We start from the raw sequence: 24734 nt of genomic DNA on the forward strand, positions 1-24734 counted from the left end.
GAATCATTTTAGTACCAGCTTATTGCTTTTTACTTGTTTTACTGCAATCAATAACAACAAATTAAAAGGATTTTTTTTATTTGGGATGACGACTTTTATATTGTTTTTCAAAAAAGTCAGTTGTTTTAATATTTTTTAAACAGCTTTAATTTTTTAGTGGAAAGAAATTGGCTATGTTTACCAAGCGGTAAGGCAGAGAGGACTATAGTTACGGATTTCGCCACAGATGAAACTTTTTATACCCAAGTGTCAATTGCTCGCTCAAATAGATACGTGTCCAAATAAACATTCTGATCGAGAATTTCTTCGGCACTACCTAAACCCGAACAACTTGCAAAAAAAACCAAATCCTTCCCACTGTTATGCGTCCGTTGAGTCTCAACGAAAAACACATAACTAATTTGTTGCTATTGCTTATTACATCAATAGACCACACTTTCGACGGTGCTCGGTCTTACAATTAGAAGGGTTGGAGTTTTTTATTTGGGATGACGACTTCTATTTTCTTTTTATACCCTACACCACTATGTGGAAAGGGTATTATAAGTTTGTTTTGGGAAAAATTCATGTAACACCGCGAAATATTCGTTGGAGACTCCCAATGTGGTATACCACTCTTCATATCTCGGCGAGATAAAGCGATTTTGAGATGTGTGTCCGTCCGTCCGTCCGTTTGTCCGTCTGTCCATTATAAATTGTAATCAAACTCCAGGCCGCAATTATGGACCGATCGTCACGAAATTTGGTATGGAGGTCGGTTTCACATCAGAATAGATCAGAATGGACCAAAAACATAATTTTTATCAGATTTTGTAGCTGCTCTATAGGTCGCAATAATAGTCCGATCGCCTCGAAATTTTAAATTAGGCAAGAGTATATGACAAAGAAATAGCTTGTAATTTGAGATGGCGATCAGATAATATTTAGAGGGTTAAATGGACCACAACTTTTGTGTGAAAATTGTGAAAATTTTTAATAAACAGCTTATATCTTTGTTCCTGAAAGACACATTCCCCACTCGTGAGTTATATTTTAAAGACGATCTCTTGACCTTTCAATTGATGTCAATTATGTTGATGTACGTGATCTGATAACAGAGTTACAGCCTAATATACATATCTAGTTTTTTGTTTGTAGTGTAATCACAAACCCGGTAGAGGTCGCAATTATAGCTCAATAGTCACGAAATTTTGCACGAGGTAAGAGTTTAGGTTGAAGAAAATGCCTATAATTTTGCATGATGATATGATATTATTTAGCGGTTGACATAGACCATTACTTTTGTATAAAAAATATACAAATTTAATTTTTGGTCCATATTTTCATTCCTTGAGGGCATATACCGGCAAAGTAGCCTACATATGGAAAAATAACTACTGATCTTTCCCCTGATGCGAATTGCAATAATGCGTCTGCTAGATAACGCACCTGCTGTCTGATATATAATGTGTTTTGTGTAGAGAACCACAATTTTCTCCCATGCTACAAATTGTCTCTATCATGACAGAGAAATTTTCAGTTCAGTTGTCAAATTGGATTTTTATACAAATATTGCAACATGGGGTCGCCTCGCCACCTATTTTATACCTCAGGATTTAGGATACAAACAAAATACGTCCATAGATGTGTCTCATCGAAATATTGGTTTTAGACCCCAAGTATATTTGGACGAAATTCGTTTCAGACAATTTGGAGTCTATTTAGCGCTGTCCGTTCATCTGTCTCTCTTAATGTCTAGCTGGCTGGTGCGCACGATAACTCTCGAACGGATCTCCCGATTAGAACTAAATTTTATACAACGTAATATTTTGTCCAAACTTTTTTTAAGTTCGAATGTAGGCTTTGTCCGTCCACACCTCCCCCAAAAAAAGTTCAAAACGTCCCTATTCTAGTCCCTTTCCCGGGGTAAGTCATACTTCCTGAGATAATAGTCCAGAAGTTCCAAAAACCACTGCCGGCTCCAACTAAAATTACAAATCTGAAAAAATAATTCTCAAATATTTCCAAAACTCAGAATTTACCTTACTAAAATTGATTTGGTATAGCCCCATATTACGATACCTACAGATTTCACGTATTTTGAAGCAAACTCGTGTTAAAAAATAAATATATTTCTAGAGGTGATATACCGTTAGCGCAGCTGACTTATACTATCTTCTTTGCTGTATAATTGAATATAAATAATTTTGGGATTTATAAATTGTATAAATGTTTGCATGCAAAATTTTTGAATTTATATTCATTAATAGTTATTTCTACCGACATAAAATATATTTTAGATATCACAATATATGCCCACAATGAACTATTTTCGAAGCATATGTGAGGTACAAGTGCACAATTTCGGACGATAGATCTTCAATAAACTCGCAATTTTCCCAATTATCAAATATACCAGATTGCGTGGTATATATGTGTTTATTTTCGGTGTATTTCAAAAAGGAACCTGATTTTCAAAGACAATATGAAGATGTAACAGGAGGGGCTAATCAATGTGAATTTTCCAATTTTTTAATATTTTTTAGAAATGTATAATTTATATAATTTTCCACAAACACCCCAGTAAAGACAAGGGAGGCTTCTCTTATATCAATGGATTCATATTATGTTATTGATATGTGACCTAGTTGTCACTTGTAGAGACGTTTTTCATGGCTGAAATACTCTGGAAATATCGCCAACATTACTAAGAGGCATTTTGCCACCGTAGACAATTTGATGGAAATCGAACCCGGACATTCAGCGTGCAAGGCGGTTGCCCATAGCTAATTCCTACAGGTTGTGGTGTAGGGTATCACATGGTCGGCCCCGTCCGACTATAGCCTTTGCTTACTTGTTTCAAAGTAGTCAGGCTTACTCGTTGTTCTAATATTTTTTTGAAACTACTTTAATTTATTAATGGAAAAAATTGGCGATGTTTACCAAGGGGTAAGGCAGGGAAGACTATAGTTTCGGATCTCGCCAGAGATCCTCATCAATTCCCTTGATTCTGATCGAGAATTTCTTTTTTCCCCACTAATAAATTAAAGTTGTTAAAAAATGTTTGTTTTGTTTTAGTTGAAGATTCAATCGTATGATTGCTTAAGTCTGCAGTATTCCCCCATTGGCTTAACTTCGTCATTACGTTGAAGATTTTTTTGTGAAAACCTGAACTCGATGCTCGATACTCGAAGCTTAAAGATTTCAGGTTTTCATAATTTCAAAAACTGAAAATCCAATTGATAATCCCCTTCACCGGGATGAAATCATGATATTGGTAGCGATCAGTAAATTTTGCAAGCTGTCAGTGCGTTTTGTAAACATTACTCTCTGCAAAGAAAGCAATTGTTAAAAAATATTAAAACAGCGACTATGGGATTAGGCCTGACTATTTATAGAAGTTGTCATCCCGAATAAAAAACGCCAACCCTCCTAATTGTGAAACCGGGCGCCGGGCACGCTAAATATAATGTAGTCGGTGGAATCTGTTCGAATGTTAAAGAAATTCCCTCATTGAATTATTTCCATATAGAATCTATTGTAGTTTTCATTATACAATAAATGAAGACATTATCTTCTCAAATCAATTCAACTTTCATGAATCTACATTTATGTGGTTTATTTTACGATTACATCAATTATTCATTATTGAGTTGGCTATAAAATCGAAGCATACAACAGTCAACAGACACCTGCCAACAAAAATAACTATAATTATTGATGCATTAAAAATAATAGTTATTACAACTTCTGGTATGTAATATGAATACTAGCACATGTGCTCTTTCTCTCGTGTTCTTTTATTAATAATAAACTCTTGTAATTATGTACGTGCTTGCATAATTTACAGATATTAAGGCGAGTAAGTTATATTTCATTTAGCATGTGTCAGTGATTATACGTCATAGAGAACTTGGAATTATGATGTTGAGGGCATAACAACATAATACATACATATGTGTACATTTGTATAAAATCATAGTTATGTACGTATAAGTATATTTTAACATGTGAATTTGTTTTCCATAAAATAAAGCTACAGATTTTTTCATGAAGCCATTGTTGTATAAAAATTTAAGTTAAGATGTAATGAAAACTGCAACTTTCAGCAGACTTAACAGAAAAATGTTAAAATGAAAAAAAAACAAAACTCGTTGAATGCTCAGTAGCATGGTTCATGATAGACCGAACAAACATTCAAGCAGAGGATGTGGCATTAACCGCAGTTACCTCTATCAACAATACACCTTGAATAAATATTTGTTTTCTTTATTGTTATTTCCTCAGCCACACACACAGGGAAATAAAAAAGAACCTATGTATATACCAACAAAACCATGAATATTTTACTTATTTGTTTTTTTTCTCTCTCTCTCCACAGCAATGTAATGTGAATCCATGTACACACGGTGGCACCTGCTGGTCCAGTGGTGATTCATTCTATTGTGCTTGTCGTCCTGGTTACACGGGTACTTTGTGCGAAGGTGAGTAATTTTTAGAATGCAAACAGTGTCTGCCGCCATACAGTATGTGGGTCAAACGATGAACATGCCGTGTCAACTGGCTATGTTTACTGATTGCAATGGCAAACACGAGTTGCAAATGACCCGCAATTTCATGCTAAATTATTGTTTGAAATTAAATAAAATTGTTTGATTAAATTTTTATAAAGTTTGCTTTTATTTTATGTATATATTTTATGTATTTTATGTATTGAAACACTCTACTTTTAGGCTAGGGCTGCTCATACAACTACAAACACATTTTGTTATTGTGTTGGTTTTGAAACACAAACATTTTTATAGTTTCCCAACATACCATTCAGTCTGATTTTATAAATTTTACGAAAAACAATTCGTATAAATACATTCTACAATTACACGGATACGCTAATAATTAGCATACACATTCATTATTTTCAAGAGAATCAAGTTTCGTTTATTCTCCATTGGATACACAAGAATTTATAATTCAAATATGATGTTTTGTTCGAGTAATGTTGGTTTGTTAAGTTGTCTTGTGTAATGGAAAAAATGTGTGTACCCACCATACCATTGCTATCGAAAACGATGTCGTTTTCCAATGTTTCTCGATAGTTTTGCGGATATTTTGTTGGAGAACAACACACGAGAATGAATTGAAAACTATACATTCGTCGCTCAGTTTGTGGCAGGAAAACCTTCGATTTCGAATATCGGCAATAATATTATTAGCGAATGAATGTTTCTACGATAGTGGCGAAAAACATTTTTTGTGGAGTTTATTGATGTTTCTGTTATGTACCTTTTCCGTTTTTATTTCTTTGTTATGTTCGCGACTCGATATGTAACTGTTGATAAACATTGTTGTCTTGCGTTTGGCAACCTACCCATATGTTGTCTTTATCAACACTTATCTATATATATAAAAATGGTGTAAAAAATGTATAGTAATTCATAAAATGAGAACGGCTAGGCCGATTTCTGTAAAATTTTTTGTCAGTTATTCGCATTTTCGAGGAGAAGGTCTTTGCGGAAGAAAATTTTGGAAAATCCCTCTGGAAAAGTCGGAAAATTGGAAAAATCGAAAATTGAGTTTTTGTATGAAATGTTATTCCTTAATAGCGGGACGAAGTTCGCCGGGTCCGCTAGTTGTTTATATTATACGTAGCATTTATATCGCAATTATTTGAAAAAAGCAAATGGGAATTTTTTACAAACAACATTAAATTATTTTTTGAAACAAAAAAGTGCAATGTAAAAAATGTTTCTCGAAACAATTTTTCTTGTGAAGAAAAAACATTCACAAAATGTTCGAAAATGATATCGTTTTCGGACTTTTGACGAACAAAAGAACAACGTGCTTGTGTACACACGAAAAACATTTGCCAAACATTCGACAGTGATAGTCGTTTTCGAAAGTTGTGCCGAACATTCGAATAATATCAGCAACTGGTATGGGGGGTATTGAAAAGTTTCATTTCAAAACAAAAGCTCTCTCTTTCTATTGTGTGAGTGAGCAAATTGACACACACCGTCAGCAGAAGTGCGCCCTTTGAACAGCCCTATTTTAGACAAAAGAGGGTATTTGGGAAATGTTGGCATTTTTTCATATTCCATTTTACAGTGTTAAGTGTTTCTTTTCGCGCTAGATCAATTATTTTTGTTAAACAGGTAAAGAAAATATTCGCTAGCAAGCCAGTTATTGGTTATTACGAACCAAAGTTATCGTGGTTTTATTTCTGCTTCTAAGAACAAATTATTATAAAAAGTAAGAGCAAATGCCGACAACACAACCAAAATCCTTTTCTCCTAAAATATGTTATTAGGAGGTTATCAGAATTTTGTGGCCCTTTTTGGATATATGAACTTGAGGCGGATCTTATTTTGAGAGCCATTCCCTTCCATAGCTATATCGCACCCCAGTCATTTCAGTTGGTCACCGAATAATTTAGAGCTTTTAGACAGACTATTATATCAGAAAGAATGGACTTGTCCAAAGTTTGGACAAAATCGATTGTCGTGCGCACCAACCACTACATATGGTATCCGTAAGAGTTTTTGAAGCTTTTCGTTTGTTTTCTCAGGAAGTATGGACTTGCCAATTTAAAAATTTGTACCGTCGTAATGAGAGCAAGTTGTTGCAAAATCAAAGTGATTCGAGAGCACTTTTTCGAAATCTAGTGGGGGAAGAATCCGTAGGAGTGGACCAATATGGTTCATCTTTAAACTTAGACTATGTTTGGACAATAAAATTACGAAGGCCAAATTTTGAACCGAAACGATTGATTCCTTCTACAGTTATCGTGCGTTCCAGCTAGTCGTTCAGTCCAGTCGAATATCGCTAAATCGGCTCAAAATTGTCATATATACTTGGGATCTAAAACCATTTTTTCTTAGGTATAAAAAGAGTTAAGTTCGGTCGGACCGAACTTTTTATAACTTCCACCATTAAATACATATTTGTTAATTTTTCATTGGGGTCCACAATTTTAAATAGAGTTGTTTTGTGGCCCCGTAAACCCAAATGCCTATATGAAGTCAGAAAATGTATCAAACATTTTCTTAAATCGGGCGGCACCTTAATATTGGGGCTAAACATAGTGTGGACCTATATTGACAATTTTTAGTGGAGAAATTTTGTGACCACTGGGTACCCCATGTCAAATTACGGCTAGTTCCGTCAAACAATATAGATAAAACCCTCAAAATGCGGAAAATCGGTAGGGCTTATTTTCCTTATTTTTCGCCGTATCTGCCTGCGGAGGTACCCAGGCTTCGGAACTATAAATTGGCACGGGTAGTATCAGTGTTTTGTAAAGCGTTATTTTTGTTTAATGTGGCTTGCTTACTTGAACAAAATTAGCATCTGTGGGCCAATATAGTTCTTCTTTTTGTCTACGGCGCACAGTGACACGACCGTGGCCAAAAATGGTCAAAATCAAGTAATTCGGAATACAAATTTGAATTTGAATTGTTTTGAATGTAATAAACATGGATTTAATTTTGTTTGGAAATAAATAGTGACCATACGGTGTTTACAGCTACCCAAGTCTGTGGTACTTAGTACATCGATTATGTGAACCAAATTTTAAAATTAGTGGAGCGAAGAAAAAATTTTATAAAAGTGTATATCGACATTATTTGCTGTTTGCGTGGTGAAAAGTGAGTACTTTAAACGTATAAAGGTTCCAGCTGCAGAGGTTTGCAGACGAACATGTTATTTATGTTTTTCAGTGACCACCTCACTCAGGGGTTACCCCCTTTTTTAACAAAGCATTTTGCGGTGTTGGCTATAGCGCGAAAATGAATGAACCGATCATCATATATTTTTGTGGGCTTATTAAGTACAAAATAATCTTGCTTTAAAACGCGAGACTTTTAAAAATATAAATTAAAAAAAAGCTGAACCGTGAAATTCGAATTTCGATTTTTTACAAAAAATGGTCCGTTTTTGACCATTAATCGGTCAGCAAAAAAATATAAAGACTGAACACCAAGTTTCAGTCATTTCGGGTGGATATTGAGGTCACAACCGTCAAAATACCGAAAATGAGGAAGTACTGTTCTATGGGGGCTATATGAAGACGAGGACCTATACCGACAGATTTCTGGTGGAAAGTTATAAGCCCCCAATGAATACTCAATACCAAATTTCAGCGATTTCAGTGTGATAATGAAGCTAAAACCTCTAAAATACAGAAAATCGGGAAGTACCGTCCTAGGGGGGCTATATAAAGGCGTGGACCTATGAAGACAAATTTCAAGGTGAAAGTACAACGAAGACTAAATATAAAATTTCAGCAATTTCAGTGTAATAAAGAGGCTAAAAGCTTCAAAATACCGATAATCGGGAGGTACTGTTCTATGGGGGATATATTAAAACGTGGACCTGCACCCACAATTCTCTGTTGGAATGTTTCATACCTCTGCCAAATACTAACCTCCAAATTTCAGTAATTTCGGTTAGTCCTTGTGACTAAAACTTTCAAAATACTGAAAATCGGTAGGTACGGTTCTATGGGGGATATATCAAAACCTGGACCGACCATCCCAGTTATTTGCCCTGAAGATTGTAAGCCAATGATACGTACGTGTACCAAAATTTATCCACCTACGATAACTCCTTCTATTTTTGGCCACAGTTAATGTGAACTCGCGACATAGTGCGGTGTTGCCGAGGTAGACGAAGTCCTATGCTACCTCACAATTATAGGTACCAACATTCACAGCTAGTGCGAGATCTGTGGTCATATTACACGTCGATTGCATCAACTTGCTTTTATCGCCGTTTACTGCCAGACCGATTTTAGCGGATTCCCTTTCGACTTTTACAAAGGTATCAGTAACCTCCTTTACCGATCGACCCATAATGTCAATATCGTCGGTCTATATTGTCGAGATGTGGCTTTATTCCTCAACTACTTACTCAGCCCGAAGTAGCATCTGTTGGCCAACACTATTCTTATTCGTATTTCACAACTGATGTTGTTGGTTGTGTTTACTGCGGTTCCGAGGTAGTCGAAGCCCTTTACTACCTCAAAATTATACCTATGGACGCATTGCATAATGCTTCACTCTAGAATTTAGAGTTTTCGGACTTCATTCTGGCTCCTGTACATCTCTATTTGTTCACACTCCCGCCTTTCCATTTCTCCTCCCACCTTTTCTTCCGATACCTATCTCGTTCGCTACACGTTGCTATTGTTTGTAGAGTAGCCCTATATGCCGCATTCTTCTCTTTGATTATACCATGGTTTCCTTAGTGGAGGTCGCTGGTATCCAAGTATGGATTTTTCGGCTGTTTGCATGGAGTGGGCAATATTTTACCATGAGGATTGATTTCATTAAGCAATTGGGCTAGTTGGGTGGACTATGATGTGGCTTTCTGTTGTGTTTACAGCTTACCCATGTCCACCTTCCATGTTGTGTCTGTTCGTGCTTTATTTGCAGCGTTTAAACGGGTACGTACCATTGCTGCAACAAGATAGAGGTCCGAGTCCATGCTTGCTCCTTGCAACGATCATACATCCAACACGCTCGATAAATATCTTCCATCTATCATAACGTGATCAATTTAATTTTTTTTTTGTTCTTTAATCTGGAGACACCAATATCGAGATGCGTAAATCGGGTACTGCTAACCACCATGTTTTTTTGCCACTGCGAAGTATATCAGCCTCATACCATTGTCAGATGTTTCACTGTGGATACTGAATTTCGCGACTGTTGGGCCAGAGATATTCTCCTTTCCAAATTTGGAATTAAAATCGCCTCATGTGTCATGACAGCTATAATACAATGCGTCTCCTTTAGGTGTTGTTGTGACGCCATTCCCAATCAATCGTTTTCCCGTATGGCAGTTATATCGACATTGTACTTTTCATGTACATCTGCCAGCGCGTAAACTGCACCTTCTCTATAAAGAGAGCGAACATTCCAGGTGCAGATTCGCAGATCATGGTCCTTAAAACGTTTGCGGGGGTCGTCAACTTTAGAGGGGTTTGTGTTTCTTTTTTTCGTTTTTTCATAGTGGGCTTTTTTTTCTAGAGGAGGGTTACTAACCCGACGCCTAAACCCAAATTTTTAACGCGCTGCACTTGTTAGCTCACTACCTTTAACGGATGTTAAAGGCAGCTGCCCAGGTAACACCACGGGGGATGTATCCACTTGAGATGAAAGAGGGACCAAGATAAATACTGGGCTTTGCCATGTTAAAACCTGTCAGGACCGTTCCTTGGTATCTTTCATCTCCTACGTCATTGTTGGGTATAGGCCCCATATAACAAAAAGTACCTCCAGTTTTTGGGTATTTTGAGGATCTTAGCTGCATTTGTGCCCTCGTCCCCATATAAGGGTACTACTACTATCTCAGGTGTTTTTCAAGTTTTAGCTGACCGAATTAGCTAAAAGTAGTCATAATTTTTTTGCACCTAAAATTGCAGTGGCATTTTCGTAACAAAAAAAAATAAATAAATATTTTTTTATTATTATTTAATTCTTCCAAACTTGATTTTGAATTAAATTCCTACACCGCACAATTTTTGAAATCCAGTGAAAATTCGTTATGTTCATCAACCCAACGGCAATACTATTGCTATATGTTATTAAAAAAATAAGCAAATACCACAACAAAATTTTAAATATGATATTGTTTCATATTAAATTGCAAATTTCCCATAACCACAACAAATCCCAATTTTCTCCGACACATGTTCTCCCAAGCCCCAATATCCCCGCAGATATTTCATTTGAAATATTGCTGATGTTGTTTATATTCTGTGTAACCATAGTTGTTGTTATTGTTTTGTTGTTTTATATAAATTGTATTATTGTATTATTTTTCTAATGAAAAACTATTTATTGTTGTTATTTTTATTCTATATTCCATGACTGGCTGGCTGATGTTGTTGCTGACCTCCATTGTTATGCGGTTATCGTACAATGTTCTTTGAATATACCAAAACACACACCAAACCACAACGTGCGCGCACACATACACACGCATCAGATGAATTTGTTGTGGAAACGGTAGTTAGTTCCAGTGAATTTATGGTTGACGATACGAGTGCAAGGAATTTTAATGATAAAAGTTTCGGTTCATCTGTTGTCCTGAAAAGTCCCATTGAACTACATAATGCCTACACAGCAGCCATTGTGTTGGCATTGGTTATATTTTTCGTTGCTCTCTATGTAAGTATTTAATTACAGGTATAACAAATTTTATTGCAATTAATTTAATGTAAGAATGAAGTTTGAATTGGAGAAAAACAAGAGAGAATTTAATTTAAGCACTGTATTTAATATATTTAGATATGAAGTTGAAAGATGGTACATCGGCGGAAAATGAATAGAGGAAGAGTTGTTATTATTATAATTTTTGAAGATTACCTAATACTCTCTTTAGTATGGGAATGATAAATTTATGCTGGGTCCAAATCATCGAACTGTAATTATACCATAGACCCTTCAGGGTCAGGGAATACTGATTTTTGTTTTTGCTTGATATTGTGAGTCTTCGAACAGGAAAAAGTATATAGAAGTTGACTGTTATTCCCATAACAATATTTAACTAACCCTTTTTTTATAAACCTAGTCACCCAACACCACCTACAACCCAAACCACTTACCCAATGCAATTGTGTCAATGTCAAGCGATATTAATGTTACTTCTTCCTTTAATGTTGTCCCTTGCAATTCATTGTGGTCCCCTTTTTAATTACTCCGGCATTAATAAATGACATTTAACGTCCTTTCGTTGAATGTACATATATACAATCAGATGTATGTATAAAACGTTGTTTCAACCCAACACATTATGTGGTTTACTTTACTTTCAAAGCAAATGTTAATTAGATTTTTTATGGACATCGTTTATGTTGTAAATTCATTTACACAACAACTACTATTAAAGGCGTATACATATGTATAATGCATAGTAAGTGACCTTCATTTGCACTATTTTATGAGACATTACGCTGAAATATTGTCAAGAGGAAATTTTAATTACTTTTTATACAAAACAGTATATCCCATAAAGTAACAACATTTGTTAAAAGGACACGCCGGTGGCCGTTTTAGTTTAGATCGTCTAAAACCTCATATAACGATTGCCCAGCTGAGTCCCTTCAACCCTGTTCCGTTCTAAATAATTATTGAATCTTTTTTTGCAACACATTGAAATAATCATTTGCTACCCTATAAAGTATATATATTCTTGATCAGGGTAAAATTCTAAGTCGATCTATGCATGTCCGTCCGTCTATGGTAATCACCCTAGCATCCACAAAAATGGAGAAAGACGCTGAAATTTTGGGAAATTTTGTTTCCAGGCAAATCAAGTTCGATGATGGGCTATATCGGTCCACGTTTTGGTATATCCCCCACATAACCGTAACGCGATATTTCAGGTATTTTGACGTTTCTAGTCACATTTTCAAAACGAATTAGCTTTAATTTAGCATTTAGGGTTTGTAACGACGAAAGTCGCCACGCTCGTTTTCGTCTACACCTTTTGTCTATGTTATATTAATTTCCAATCTGATTTAACCACCCCTCATAGTTGTTTACTAAAATAGTTCAAGTGTTAACCATTAAGTTCATTGACCGATTGATTCAAGGCCACGCATGAGCTGACAACTGGTAATAGGTGACACCTAGCATCACGGTTATCCCTACCAACAACAGCCTGAATTAAATTTATTTCATGGGTAATAGGTACCACGTGGTTTTCCTATAAAAGGGATGAAAGAATTACAGGAGGGTGTAGTCGGTATTCAAAGGAAACCGAAGTAACAAGTTCGCAAATTCAACCGAGTAAAGTGAAACAGTCGCAGATAACTAGGTGAGTCAGAGTGGTGATATTAAATTCCTTGTAGGCTCCTTGAAGTGTCCGAAAATCTTGGGTCTTCTCCCTCACGTACTCTTGCCTAGATTCCTTGAAGTGTTCGTAACTCTTGAAACCCTTTCGCGTATCCTTGTCCAAGACTCCTTGAAGTGTTCGCAACTCTTGGGTCTTCTCCTTTGCGTACTCTTGCCCAGATTCCTTGAAGCGTTCGCAACTCTCGGGTCTTCTTCCTGGCGTACACTTACCCAGATTCCTTGAAGTGTTCGCAACTCCTCGAACCCCTTCGCGTTTCCTTGTCCAAGACTCCTCGAAGTGTTCGTAACTCTTGGGTCTTTGCGTACTCTTGCACAGATTCCTTGAAGTGTTCGCAACTCTTGGAAAGTCTTCGTGTGTCCTTGTCGGGATTCCTTGAAGTGTTCCCACCAACACTCATATTCGGAGAACTTTTCAGGTCTCCCACTTAGCCCATCTATTCACGGGAGCTTATCTAAATCCCTATGGTGGACCAAGACGGTGGGGCGAACTTATCGAAGTTGCCCAACAGGCCAATATAGACGGAGAACCATGTCTCCCTCGCAGCCCATATCCGGAATCTACTCGGGTCTCCCGTCGAGACTGGATTGCCAACGACGAGCTGATGGGTTAATTTAGCCAGGTTCCCGAACGATCGACGGGAACTCGGCCTTTTGAACATACCTAATCAATTTTAACTTGTGAGCCCCTTAAAAGAAACGCCGATAATAAAACAAAGTGTTGATTAAAAACCAACAAGAAACCCGTGTTGTAACTCTCTCGGCCTTTCCACTTACAAATTTCTGTGTCAGGCTCTGGACCGAACTACCTGTAATTTAACGTTTGAGGTTCTCAGTGGCCACGAAACTTCTCCACTAAAATCGTCCACCTGGTTTTCCGATTTTTTTGAGAATTTTAGCTACAATTTTTAACCGAACTACCTGTGACCTGTACCTGGTCACCAAACTTTTCCACCAAATAAACGTTAACATAGGTCCATGTTATTGGTATAGCCCCCATATAACGGAATGCCCCGATTTTGGGGATTTAGCTAACATTTTAACCGAACTAGCTGTAATTTGACAGTTGAGGTTCTCTGTGGTCAAGAAACTTCTTCACTAAACATATTCAACATAGGTCCATATATTGATATAGGCCTCATATATCGGTACCTCCCGATTTTCGGTATTTTGAGGATTTTAGCTAAAATTCGTAACCCAACTAGCCGTAATTTTACATTTAAGTTCCTTTGTGGTTACGAAACTTCTTCACTACAAATCGTCAACATAGGTCCATGTTTTGGTACAGCTCCCATATAACGGTACTTTCCGATTTTCGGTGTTTTAAGGGTCTTAGCTACATTGTTTGATCAGTTCTTCAATCTAAGTAAGATAAAAACATCCGCCGCTAAATTCACTGCCATAATGTTCACCACCTGGACGGTTGAAATACACATATTGATCATTGGTGTCCTTACTCCGAAAACTTGCTACCTCAAGACATTGGATGTAACGTTCGACAGTTTCCTTAGGCCAATACCAAGCCACAGGTTCTCACGTCGCTGGCCAGAAGCACTTAAGGTGCTGACAAAGAAACTTTGCTAACTTCTTACAAAGTAATAGACCAGTCTGCGTTAAGCTATGCTGCGCCAGAGTGCAAGGTACAGTGTGTATACCGTACTCGGAGACCATACGCCATCCATCGCAGCAGAAAAACGTTAGCTGTTAAGGCAAAAACGGCGTTTGCACTAGAGCTTTTTGCCGGGTTAACCTTCTTTATGAGGATTTGTTTGACGTTTGCGCTATGGAATTGACATTTGAAACCGAGTGGGTTTATTAATTCCGGCTAAATTCAAAAGGGGTAAAACACGAGTGGTTTTACACCGGTTAAGATCCCGCTGATTAAGTCGCTTCAATTAATATTGGAACCGAATAGACCGCACGACACGCTTCATGTGTTTAGCTGTGCAGCTTACCCCACTTACCTGTCTCCTGATTCTTTATGGTGGCATACAGTGCAGAATTTTTGAATCTGGACGGACATACATAAATCGACTCAGAAAGTAATTCTATGTGTATCCCTCAAAGGAACTGTGGGTCTATCTCGTCTCCTTATGCATGGTACATACAAATGCACAAGAACATTATACCCCTTACCACAGTGTGGTGTAGGCTACTAGGACCTTACTAAAATGAGTACCGTGGCACCGAGCGTGTGTGTCCGACTACAAATCCGAGGATGGTGTGTTCAACGCTCACCGTCTGCACGCGAGTTTTTTGTTATCAAAATAACGAACAATTAGTGGTGTACATGTAAGCGTTCAAACAACCCTTAATGTTCGTACACGTTGCACAGTGATGATCGAAAAGTTCGCATGATCAAATCCAGCAGAGAGCAAAATAGAACAAAACAAAAATATGGAGTGTGCTAAAATTGAAAACAAATTCACCTCAACTGTTTTAAAAATGGAATATATGTTTTTTAAGTTAATTTATTGAACTAGTCGCCATAAAATAATTAGTCATTCAGTGCAACATTCCCGTTTGAAAATAATGGGTTAGCAGGGTGTTACGACACCAAAAATACTATAAAAACCTATTATTTGATTATTAATTTTCGCTGGGCCTTAATCTTAATTCACTTTTTGTTGTGACCAATAATGTATGCTTTTTATACTGAATTGTGTTGTTGATGGGCTTTTTGGTCAGGTATTTTTAAAGAATATAAAAAACTAAGTTTTATTTCATTTCCACTCGACGTTTCGTTGGTTTTATTCCAACTTTCTCAAGAGTGTTATTTTATTGGTGAAATTTATTTGATTGCAATGGGCTCATGACATTATCAACAATTCTGAACTTCTTATACCCTCCAACATAGCATGGAGGTTATATTAAATTTATTTTTCTGTTTGGAACTCATCGAAATAATCATTTGCGACCCCATGAAGTAGCCATATTCTTGATCGGGATAAAATTTCCATATATTCCTGTCCGTCTGTTGTAACACTCTAGTGTCCGTAATATATGAGTAAAAACGCAACATTTTTGCACCCGATGTTATTGTTTGCATTGGCAGGTCAAGTTCGGATTCCACGTTTTGGTATAGCAGTATTTTTTGCTCGAACTAGCGGTAATTTGAAATTTGAGGTTCCGAGTCCAAAAAACCTGTCCACCAAAAATAGTCAACGTAGATCCATGCTTAGGTATAGCCCTCATATAACGGTACCTACCGATTTTAGATGTTTTGAGGAATTTAGCTACCTTTGTTGAAAGAACTATCTATTATTTGACATGTGAGGTGCCCAGTGGTCTACAAACTTCTCCACCAAAAATTGTCAACATAGGTTTTTGTATAGCACCTACAAAAATACCGTTGCAGCCCGATTTTAGGTCTTTAAACGTTTTTAACTACATTTTCTTTGTAAATTGTCTGTGGACATAGGTCCACGATTTGGAATAGCCCCCTTAAAACGATACCCTCCAATTTAAGGTATTTTGATGTATGTATGTTTGATGTTTATGGTTCAATGTGTTTAAAAGGTTAGGTTTGACAGCTGTCGTGCTGGACAGCCACTCCACTCGGAGACCTTATGGTCCATTGTGTTCATCCTATAGTGTGGTTTGGAAAAAAGAAATATATTGCATAGAAGAGGAGAATAGGTATCAAGGAAAGAAGTAAGAATAATTAAGTAAGTACTATGGATTGAAAGACATTAAGAAATTATTTTAGATAGGAGAGCGAGTGGGGAGAATTTGCCATATTAAGGTGCTGTATTTTGTTCATGTTGAAGCCAGTGTTGTCGGCTCGGCTTGGCAGAACGTTGTCAGATATGTTATTGTATGTTCACCCATTGTTTGAACTCTCCTGGTCATGAGCATTGGACAACGGCATAATAAGAGCTCAATCGTCTCTGTTTCTTCTTCATCTTCGCATAATCTGCAGTAGTCCGTGGAGTCATCTCTATCCCATTTGCAGGTCATTGATCTTATTCGGCAGTGTCCCGTGATTATTCCAACCATTAGTTTCAGGCCGGGGTTTTTCATAAAGAGTAGAGAAGTGGTCTTCCGCTTGGAGAGGTTGAGCCAGATTGCCTTTGATACCTTACAGCCAGGTTCATTGTTACAAATCTGACCAGCCTTCTCCCTGTATGCTTGTTCTAAGAGCCGCATGAAATGACACAAGGGTGGCTTGATTGAGTTATCGATTTCGATGTCGTTTGACTCAGATCCGCGACGCCCCAGTTCATCCGCTTTTTCATTTCCCTCGATGTTGCAGTGCCCCGGGACCCAGCACAAGGTAACGACTGATCTTAGGGCTTCCAATGCTTACCTGCAGTGCAATACCGCAGCAGACTTGATTGAGTGGGATCTAAGTGAATTTAGGGCCGCTTGGCTATCCACATAGGTAGTCACCGGTCCAGCTATGTCACCTATCGTGTTTCTTATCAACTCGGCTGCTTTCGTGACCGCAAAGATTTCGGCTTGGAGGACACTACAATTTTCGCTTAGCTTGTACGAGAGCCGTAAGTTGAGGGTATCACTGTAGACGGCCGCTCCTGTTCCCATTTCCATCTTGGAGCCATCGGTATAAACCTCTATACCGGGTAGAAGTGGGGAGTTGTGGGTCCAGGCCTCTCTGTCAGGTATCCGAACTTCAATTTCGTCGAAGTGTATTTGTGGTTTCATATAATCACTGATTACCGGGTGTTTAAAAAACCTTATCCTCCAAATAATGCGGACATAGGACCACGTTTTGGTATATCCCCATATAATGCTACCGCCGATTTCGTTTAAGATTTTATCTACATTTTCAGGCAAGATTGGGTGTTGTTTGGCATTTATGGTTCCCAGTGATTAAAAACGTTTCCATCAATTTCTGGTATTTTCAAGTTTTAAGCTGATCGAATTAGACACATTAGGTATTTGGGGGTTACAGTGGTCTAACAATTTTTCCACCTAAGATTGTGGACATTGTCATTTTTGAAACAGAATGAAAACTCTTTATTCCATATAAGTTCAGAATATTTAGTTTATGGTGGAGGTTATAAAAAGTTCGGCCCGGTCGAACTTAACAACGTTTTTAGTTGTTTTCATTCAATTGTAATGAAATCGCGATAAATTCTTGACCATGACCAAAATCATGACCGGCATTATCCTTACAATCTTAAGGAATCCTACTCCAGAGACTGGTAGGTATTGCTTTCCAGCCTTACGAGGGGGAACTAGAAAAGTTTACGGCCCAGACACCATTTGACATATTTTTGGAAAGTTTGACAGTTTTCAGACTAAACGTACTCAGAAGAGTCTGACATAGTTTGACATGTGTTGTTTAGAGTGACTTGAAAAAATCACTTAGAAAAACAAGTAAGAACGTTAAGTTCGGCCGGGCCGAACTTGTTATACCCTCAACCACAAGTTGTATTGAAGTAAAATGGAATAATTAGTTTCCTTTCGTGTATAAAGAAGACTTAATACTAAATATCAGCAATTTCGGTAAAACAATGTGAGGCACCATTCTATGGGGGCTATTTCTAAACGTCGATCTATACCGAAAAATTTCTGACCGAAAGTTTTTAGGCTCAAAGAAGACTAAATACCAAATTTCCTATATTTCGGTAAGAGAATGTGGCTAAAACTAAAAAAAAAAATACCGAAAATCAAGAAGTAAGCTTCTATGAGGATATAGGAAGACGTGGACCTATACTGATAATACTCTTCTGGAATATTTTATAACTCTTGGAAGACGAAATAACGAATTTCAGCCATTTTGGTAGGATAATGAAGCTAAAACCTTCAAAATACCGAAAATCGGGAGGTACCGTTATATGGGGGCTATATGAAGGTGTGGACCGATACCGACAAAATTCTGGGGGAAAGTTGTATACCCCTAAAGAAGACTACGTACCAAATTTCAGCCATTTTGGTAGGATAATGAAGCTAAAACCTTAAAAATACTGAAAATCGGGAGGTACCGTTCTATGGGGGCTATATCAAAACGTGGACCGATATATCCCATTTTCAATACCAACCATCCTGCAAGCAATGAAAACTTCTGTACCAAATTTTGACTCTCTATCTTTAAAATTGCGAGCTGTATCCTGATTTCAATAGACAGACAGACAGACAGACAGACGGACGGACGGACGGACAGACGGACATGGTCAAATCGACATAGAATTTTATGCTGATCAATATATAATATATGGTGGAGGGTATAAAAATGGACGTGGATAATCACGGTAGAAGTGCATCGATCTAATAATGTCGATAAAGGACCATCCCATAGCACTATGGAAAACTGATTTAATGAATTCAATCGTAGCCGATTAAAACAATGGTGGTGAGGGTCGCCCAAAAATGGCCGTTGTGCCATAAATAAATTAAGCTTTGCGTGAACATTCGCCATGTTATATACCGTGAGATAAAGGCATCCTCGGGAATTTCTTTCACCAACTAACAAATGCTATTGCATTAATACCTGGCCGCAAAAAATGGGCTTTTCTCGTTAGAACCAACACAATTTTAAAATTGCTCAAACAGGGTCTTGTCAATAGGTGCAGAGAAATCGTGAATAAAAACGATCGCGGTGCTTCAAACGACGTTTATAAGATCGTCACAAAGACGAATCTTGGATATATGCATATGAACCTGCAACAAAACATTCGGTTAAACTGCCTATTTGACTACTATACGGATTGAGGAACGATGGATGGTTAATTCTGAGTGGTACACTACAATTTGTTTGCCTGAAGTCTCTTGAGAAATTCGAAAAACGAACAAGAGAAGAAGTATCATTGTGCACCATGACAATGTGAGCTCTATAACATAGATTCAAAGCTGCGCCTTTTTAACCGGAGAAAACTTGGAATTGATAGGTCATCCGCCGTACAACCCAGCCGTGGTACCCAATGACTTCATTTGATTCCCGAACATTAAGGAAAATAGTCGTGGTCAACGATTTTCGTCGCCAGAAGATGCTGTTGTAGCGTTCAAAAACCATGTTTTGGAAGTGTCTCATTCAAGTGATTGTAAACAACACAACACATGGTCGTATCTCAAACTCCCCTGAGTACGTTTAGGCTAAAAACTGTCAAATTTTCCAAAAACAATGTCAAATGGCCTCTAGTTATACTTTATTTTTGTGTACTTGCTTTGGTGACAATTTAATTTAATGTCGTACCAATTATATTTCCCGATTTTAAATACGGTTTCAACGCATTCTACTCCCGTTATATACTAAATAACCCTGGTTCAATTTCATTATATTTATGTAATATTTTTAAATTTAAACCTTAGGTAAAAAGAGACATTTAACTTTGTCTGAATATTATTTGCTGAAAAAAACATGTCCAATATCAACTTAGTGCAACGAAAATCTTTAATTTGATTTATTACCGCCTTGCTGTGCATCAACTTTCCTCTACCGCAATTTCCGCCCAGCACAACTGTACCTCAATTATAATATCCTTTTAGGCATATTTAGTTTTCAGATTGCATTGCCAACAAAAATAAAAACTCATTTCTTGTTTTCGAGCGCAAAAATAATGATTTCCTCTCTGTTTGTTGTTTCTTCTTCTCTTTTTCCCCGCTTTTCTGTTCTGTTCTCTTTTTAATTACAGCTTACCATATGCCACTGTAAAGTGAATCAAACGTATCGTAAATTTTCAACACGGACCTATGGTTTTCTACCCATTCTCGGCTTTCGTTGGCGCACCAAACAGGCAACATCGAAAATTAGTCGACACTGGTTGAGTGGCAAAGGCCTTGGGGGCGGCGGTGCGACGGGGGCCAATGCAATGCGTGTTGCAACCAATTCAACTTTATCGGCGCCATTACAACGTAATAGTGTTGGACATTTGCCAACCGCAAATGCGTCAGCTGCTGCAGCAACGTCGTCAACAACAGGACAGCGCCATCATCATGTTGGCCAATTAAATGAGCGGCCCTTTCAGCGTCATTTGGCCATGAACTTGGAGAACGACATGTACTATACAGTAGATTTTAGCGAAAATTCACAGCATTCACCGTTGATACAGTGAAACTCGACGACACATTTTATCGGTGATGTTGTTGCGGATGTTAATAATGCTGATGTTGATGGTGATGTTGACGGTGATGATGTTCGAGGTGGTGCAAATAGTCATAGCCGTAGTTGTAGAGGTGGAAATATGGAGAAGAAACGCAAGGGATGGTGGCCATTGGGGACAATAACAACAGCCGCGGCACTACAGCTGGCTCATTATAAAGTTCGACCATATGCCAGCCAGCCTGGCAGTCATAAGTCTTTGCTTGCTTTGGTTATGGGCAAAATGAAAACAACTGCTGGTATTGCTGGTGATGGAAGAATAGGTGCTGCTGTTGCTGCTGCTGGTGGTGATGATGTTGATGGTGGCCACCGTTTTGGTCGTTGTCATAGTAGTAGTAATAATAATTGGTTAGTTAAATTTACAAAGCGTACTTATTAAATGTTTTTTCGTTATCAAATATTTTTCTGTCTTGCCTTTGTTTTTTCGTCCGTCCTCTCCTTCCATCCTTACTTACTGGCTTTGTTGATATTTTCTATATCTACATTATTGTGTAATGCCTATAAGCCATTACAAGGAATAATAAAAAAAACAAAATCGAGACCTTAACGTGGAAATTTAACTAAAAACCAACGAAAACGATTTTCAAGCATTTTCAAAAATTTAATGTTATTTTCATGATGTGGATAATGATGACGACAATGATGATGATGATGCCGCTGTTTTTGTTCTGGCTCTAGGGTTTTTATGTGAAATTGAATTTGAAGTGACTTGAACTGCCAATTACTGATAGATGAGCCAATTAGTTGTCAATATTGTCGGATGATGAATAAATTTGCTATGGGCGTATGAAAGCGGCATTTTTTATTAGTCGAATCATTGCTTCGATGCGTTATTAAGTTTGCTATAAAATTTTCCCTTAATAATAGAAATAATGAAAAGTGAAGAGAGTCTGTCTGTTACTGAGTTTATATTTAGTAGAATTAAGTATCTGAGGAGTATATAAAAAAATCAAAATATTGTTCATAAGAATTATATGTAAAATGACTAAGGATAATTATTAAAACGTTAAACTAATGCTACAGAAATTCAATTCAACAACACCCACAAACAAATTTGTTAATCCATTTTACAAAATATTACAGGATGTTGCCTTTATATTAAAACTTAACAAGTAGCCAAGAAGAGCAACATTTCCGGGTCATATTTAAAGCTGCAACCGTTCTCTATTAAACTGCTATCGAAAAAAGACCAGTGAATGAGCAGAAAACAAGTAAAAAAATATCATTGGGCTTTACCGACAGAGATATAACCTCAGCCTATGTGAATTGACACTTTCATCTACGGACAGAGCGAATTTATTTAGGGTCTTTTCAGAATTTTGTGACTCTTTTTGGGCATTTTAACTTGCCGACAAAAATGTAGATTAGAATTAAAGTTCAAAAGTGTTGCGGAGCAGATACTTAAAGGAAGTCGATTATGGAAGAGTATCTTATTTTGGGAGTCATATATTTTCGGTAAATATCGCTCCCTCTCTTAACTTCAGTGGGTCATCGTATAAATTTTGGACCAGTATGCCAGAAAGCGTTGACTTTTTCACGGAAAACATAACATCGCTGTAAACAGGACCACAACGAACAGCATCGGTATTCATTTCCAAAGGATCTTCGAACAGATCCTAAACTGCACTTTGACACAAATGTTGAACTTTTGTTGGGAAGGTACCCTAAGGAGAGGATCAATATCGGTTATTTTGGAAATTAAACTAAAATTGGAGAAAATATTAGGAGATCCCAATTTTGGACCAAATTGGTTGTCCCATTCAAGAGATGTTGCGCATACCATTTTAGTGACATTTTTTAAATACTGGGGGGAAGTACCGGAAGTTGTTGCCCATCTTCAAACTGAAACTAAGTTTGGACAAAATATGACGAAAGCAAAATATGGTGCTATAGAGATTTTTTACACTTTTCGGGCTGTTTTCTAAAGAACAAGTAAAAAAAGTATCAGTCGGCTTTGCCGACCAAGATATACCCTCAGCCTGTGTAAATTGAAAAACTTGTTTCCCAAAAAACTTATGTATTTAGGGCGTTTCAAAATTTTGGGCGTATGAACCGACAAAAATGTTGATTAGAGTTAAAGTTCGAAAGTTTTGCGGAGGAGGTACTTAAAGGAATGGACCGACATAGACCATGGGGTGCCATAGGGGGTTTTTACACCCTTCGGGATGTTTTCTGAAGAATTATGGACTTGCCCCTGAAAAAACTTTTACCATCGTAATTGAGGCAGCGAATGTAAGTTGCTTCAACAAAAATCAAAGTGATTCGATAGCAGGTCTTAAAGTGAACTTGTCTGAAATTTTGTATGGGAGATACCGGATGGAGTGGACAAATATAGTCCATATTCGAACCTGATCCATATCTGGTAGATATAATAGGATGTCTAAAGTATGGACCAAATTGGTCACTCCCTTTAAGAGTTTTCGTGCGCACATTTTTTCGAACATTTTTGAACATTTGTGGAGTAGGTACCTGAAGGAGTGGACCGATATGGCTTGTTTTCGAACTTAAACTAAGTTTGAACAACATATTACGAAGGCCAAATTTTGGACCGAATCAGCAGATCCGTTCGAGAGTTATCTTGCGCTCCAACCACCACACAGGGTGTCAAAGGGGTTTTTCTTCCACCTTTCAGGCTATTTTCTCGGAAAGTATAGACTTGCCTCTGATGAAAATTGTACCGTAGCATGGTGGGCAGTGAATTCAAGTTGCTATAACAAAAATCGAAGCGATTCGAGAGCAGGTCCTAAACTGAACTTTTCCGACATTTTGTGGGAGAGGTACCCGAAGGAGTGGGCCGACTGTGTCCATATTGGAACCTCATCTAAGTGTGGTAAGTCTCAGGAAATATGGATCTGCCCATGATGAAACTTGTACTGTCGTATGGAGGGCGGTGAATACAAGTTGCTACAGCAAAAATCAAAGCTATTCGAGAGCAGGTCCTAAACCGAACTTTTCCGAAATTTTGTGCGGGAGGTACCCTAAGGAGTGTACCGATTGAGTCCATATTGGAACCTCATCTATATCTGATAGAAGTTTTACGATATACGAAGTAAGTACCAAATCGGCTACTCCCTTTAAGAGTTATGGTGCGCACAAATTATCCGAACATTTTCGAACTTTTGTGGGGGAAGGAGTGGACCGATATAACCCATCTTCGAACTTAAACTAAGTTTGGACAATACTTTACGAAAACCAAATTTTGGACCGAATCGGTTAATCAGTTCGACAGTTATCGTGCGCTCCTGCCAGACAGACCGACGGACATGGCTAAATCAACTCCAAATTGTCTGAAACGGATTTCGTCCAAACATACTTGGGTCTAAAACCATTACTTCGCCCGTATGAAAGTGTTAGCATAAATGCTGAGGGCATAAAAATTCGCGATAGTGACCCAGAGACCCAGAGCCAGACCTATATAATTGTAAATCAATGGATTAGTGGATGAACGCAATCGTAAAATGTATAACGTGGTTGCCTCGTCGGCTGTGGTAAACCCAGTCTCTCCAAGGTCTCACACAAAACTTACGAATTAAAATACGAGGGGAACTAGAAAAGTTTGTGTCCACGCAGTGTTGTCAGACGCCATTTGACATTTTTTTGAAAGTTTGACAGTTTTTAGCCTAAACGTACTCAGGACAGTTTGACAAACGATCATGTGTTGTTTACAGTGACAAAAAAAATTGAATTTATTCGTGAACATTTTCGTCCGATAATTTTACAACAATTTTCGTTGTGGATAACCACGGCAAGAGTGCATTGATCAAATTAAATCTTTGTATGTCGATAAAGAACCATCTTATAAAACCATGAAAAACTGGTTTAATGAATTCAAT

At 37.5% G+C, this 24734-nt stretch overlaps 1 protein-coding gene across 5 annotated transcripts in view; it reads left to right on the top strand.

The window, feature by feature from the left end:
• Nucleotides 1-21436, top strand: part of wry (delta and Notch-like EGF repeat containing weary) — a 260765-nt gene extending 239329 nt beyond the window's left edge. For all 5 annotated transcript variants that reach the window (XM_073970872.1, XM_073970871.1, XM_073970873.1 and 2 more), the window contains 3 exons: nt 4361-4463; nt 10969-11150; nt 20435-21436. In XM_073970872.1, the coding sequence (XP_073826973.1) occupies nt 4361-4463; nt 10969-11150; nt 20435-20854 (705 nt within the window). In that variant the 3' untranslated portion in view covers nt 20855-21436. The remainder of the gene's footprint in view (nt 1-4360; nt 4464-10968; nt 11151-20434) is intronic.
• The last annotated feature ends 3298 nt before the right edge of the window (nt 21437-24734 follow it).

The sequence above is a fragment of the Musca autumnalis genome, unplaced genomic scaffold, assembly GCF_047663935.1.
Source record: "Musca autumnalis isolate F117 unplaced genomic scaffold, ASM4766393v1 scaffold_2, whole genome shotgun sequence".
NCBI lineage: Eukaryota > Metazoa > Arthropoda > Insecta > Diptera > Muscidae > Musca > Musca autumnalis.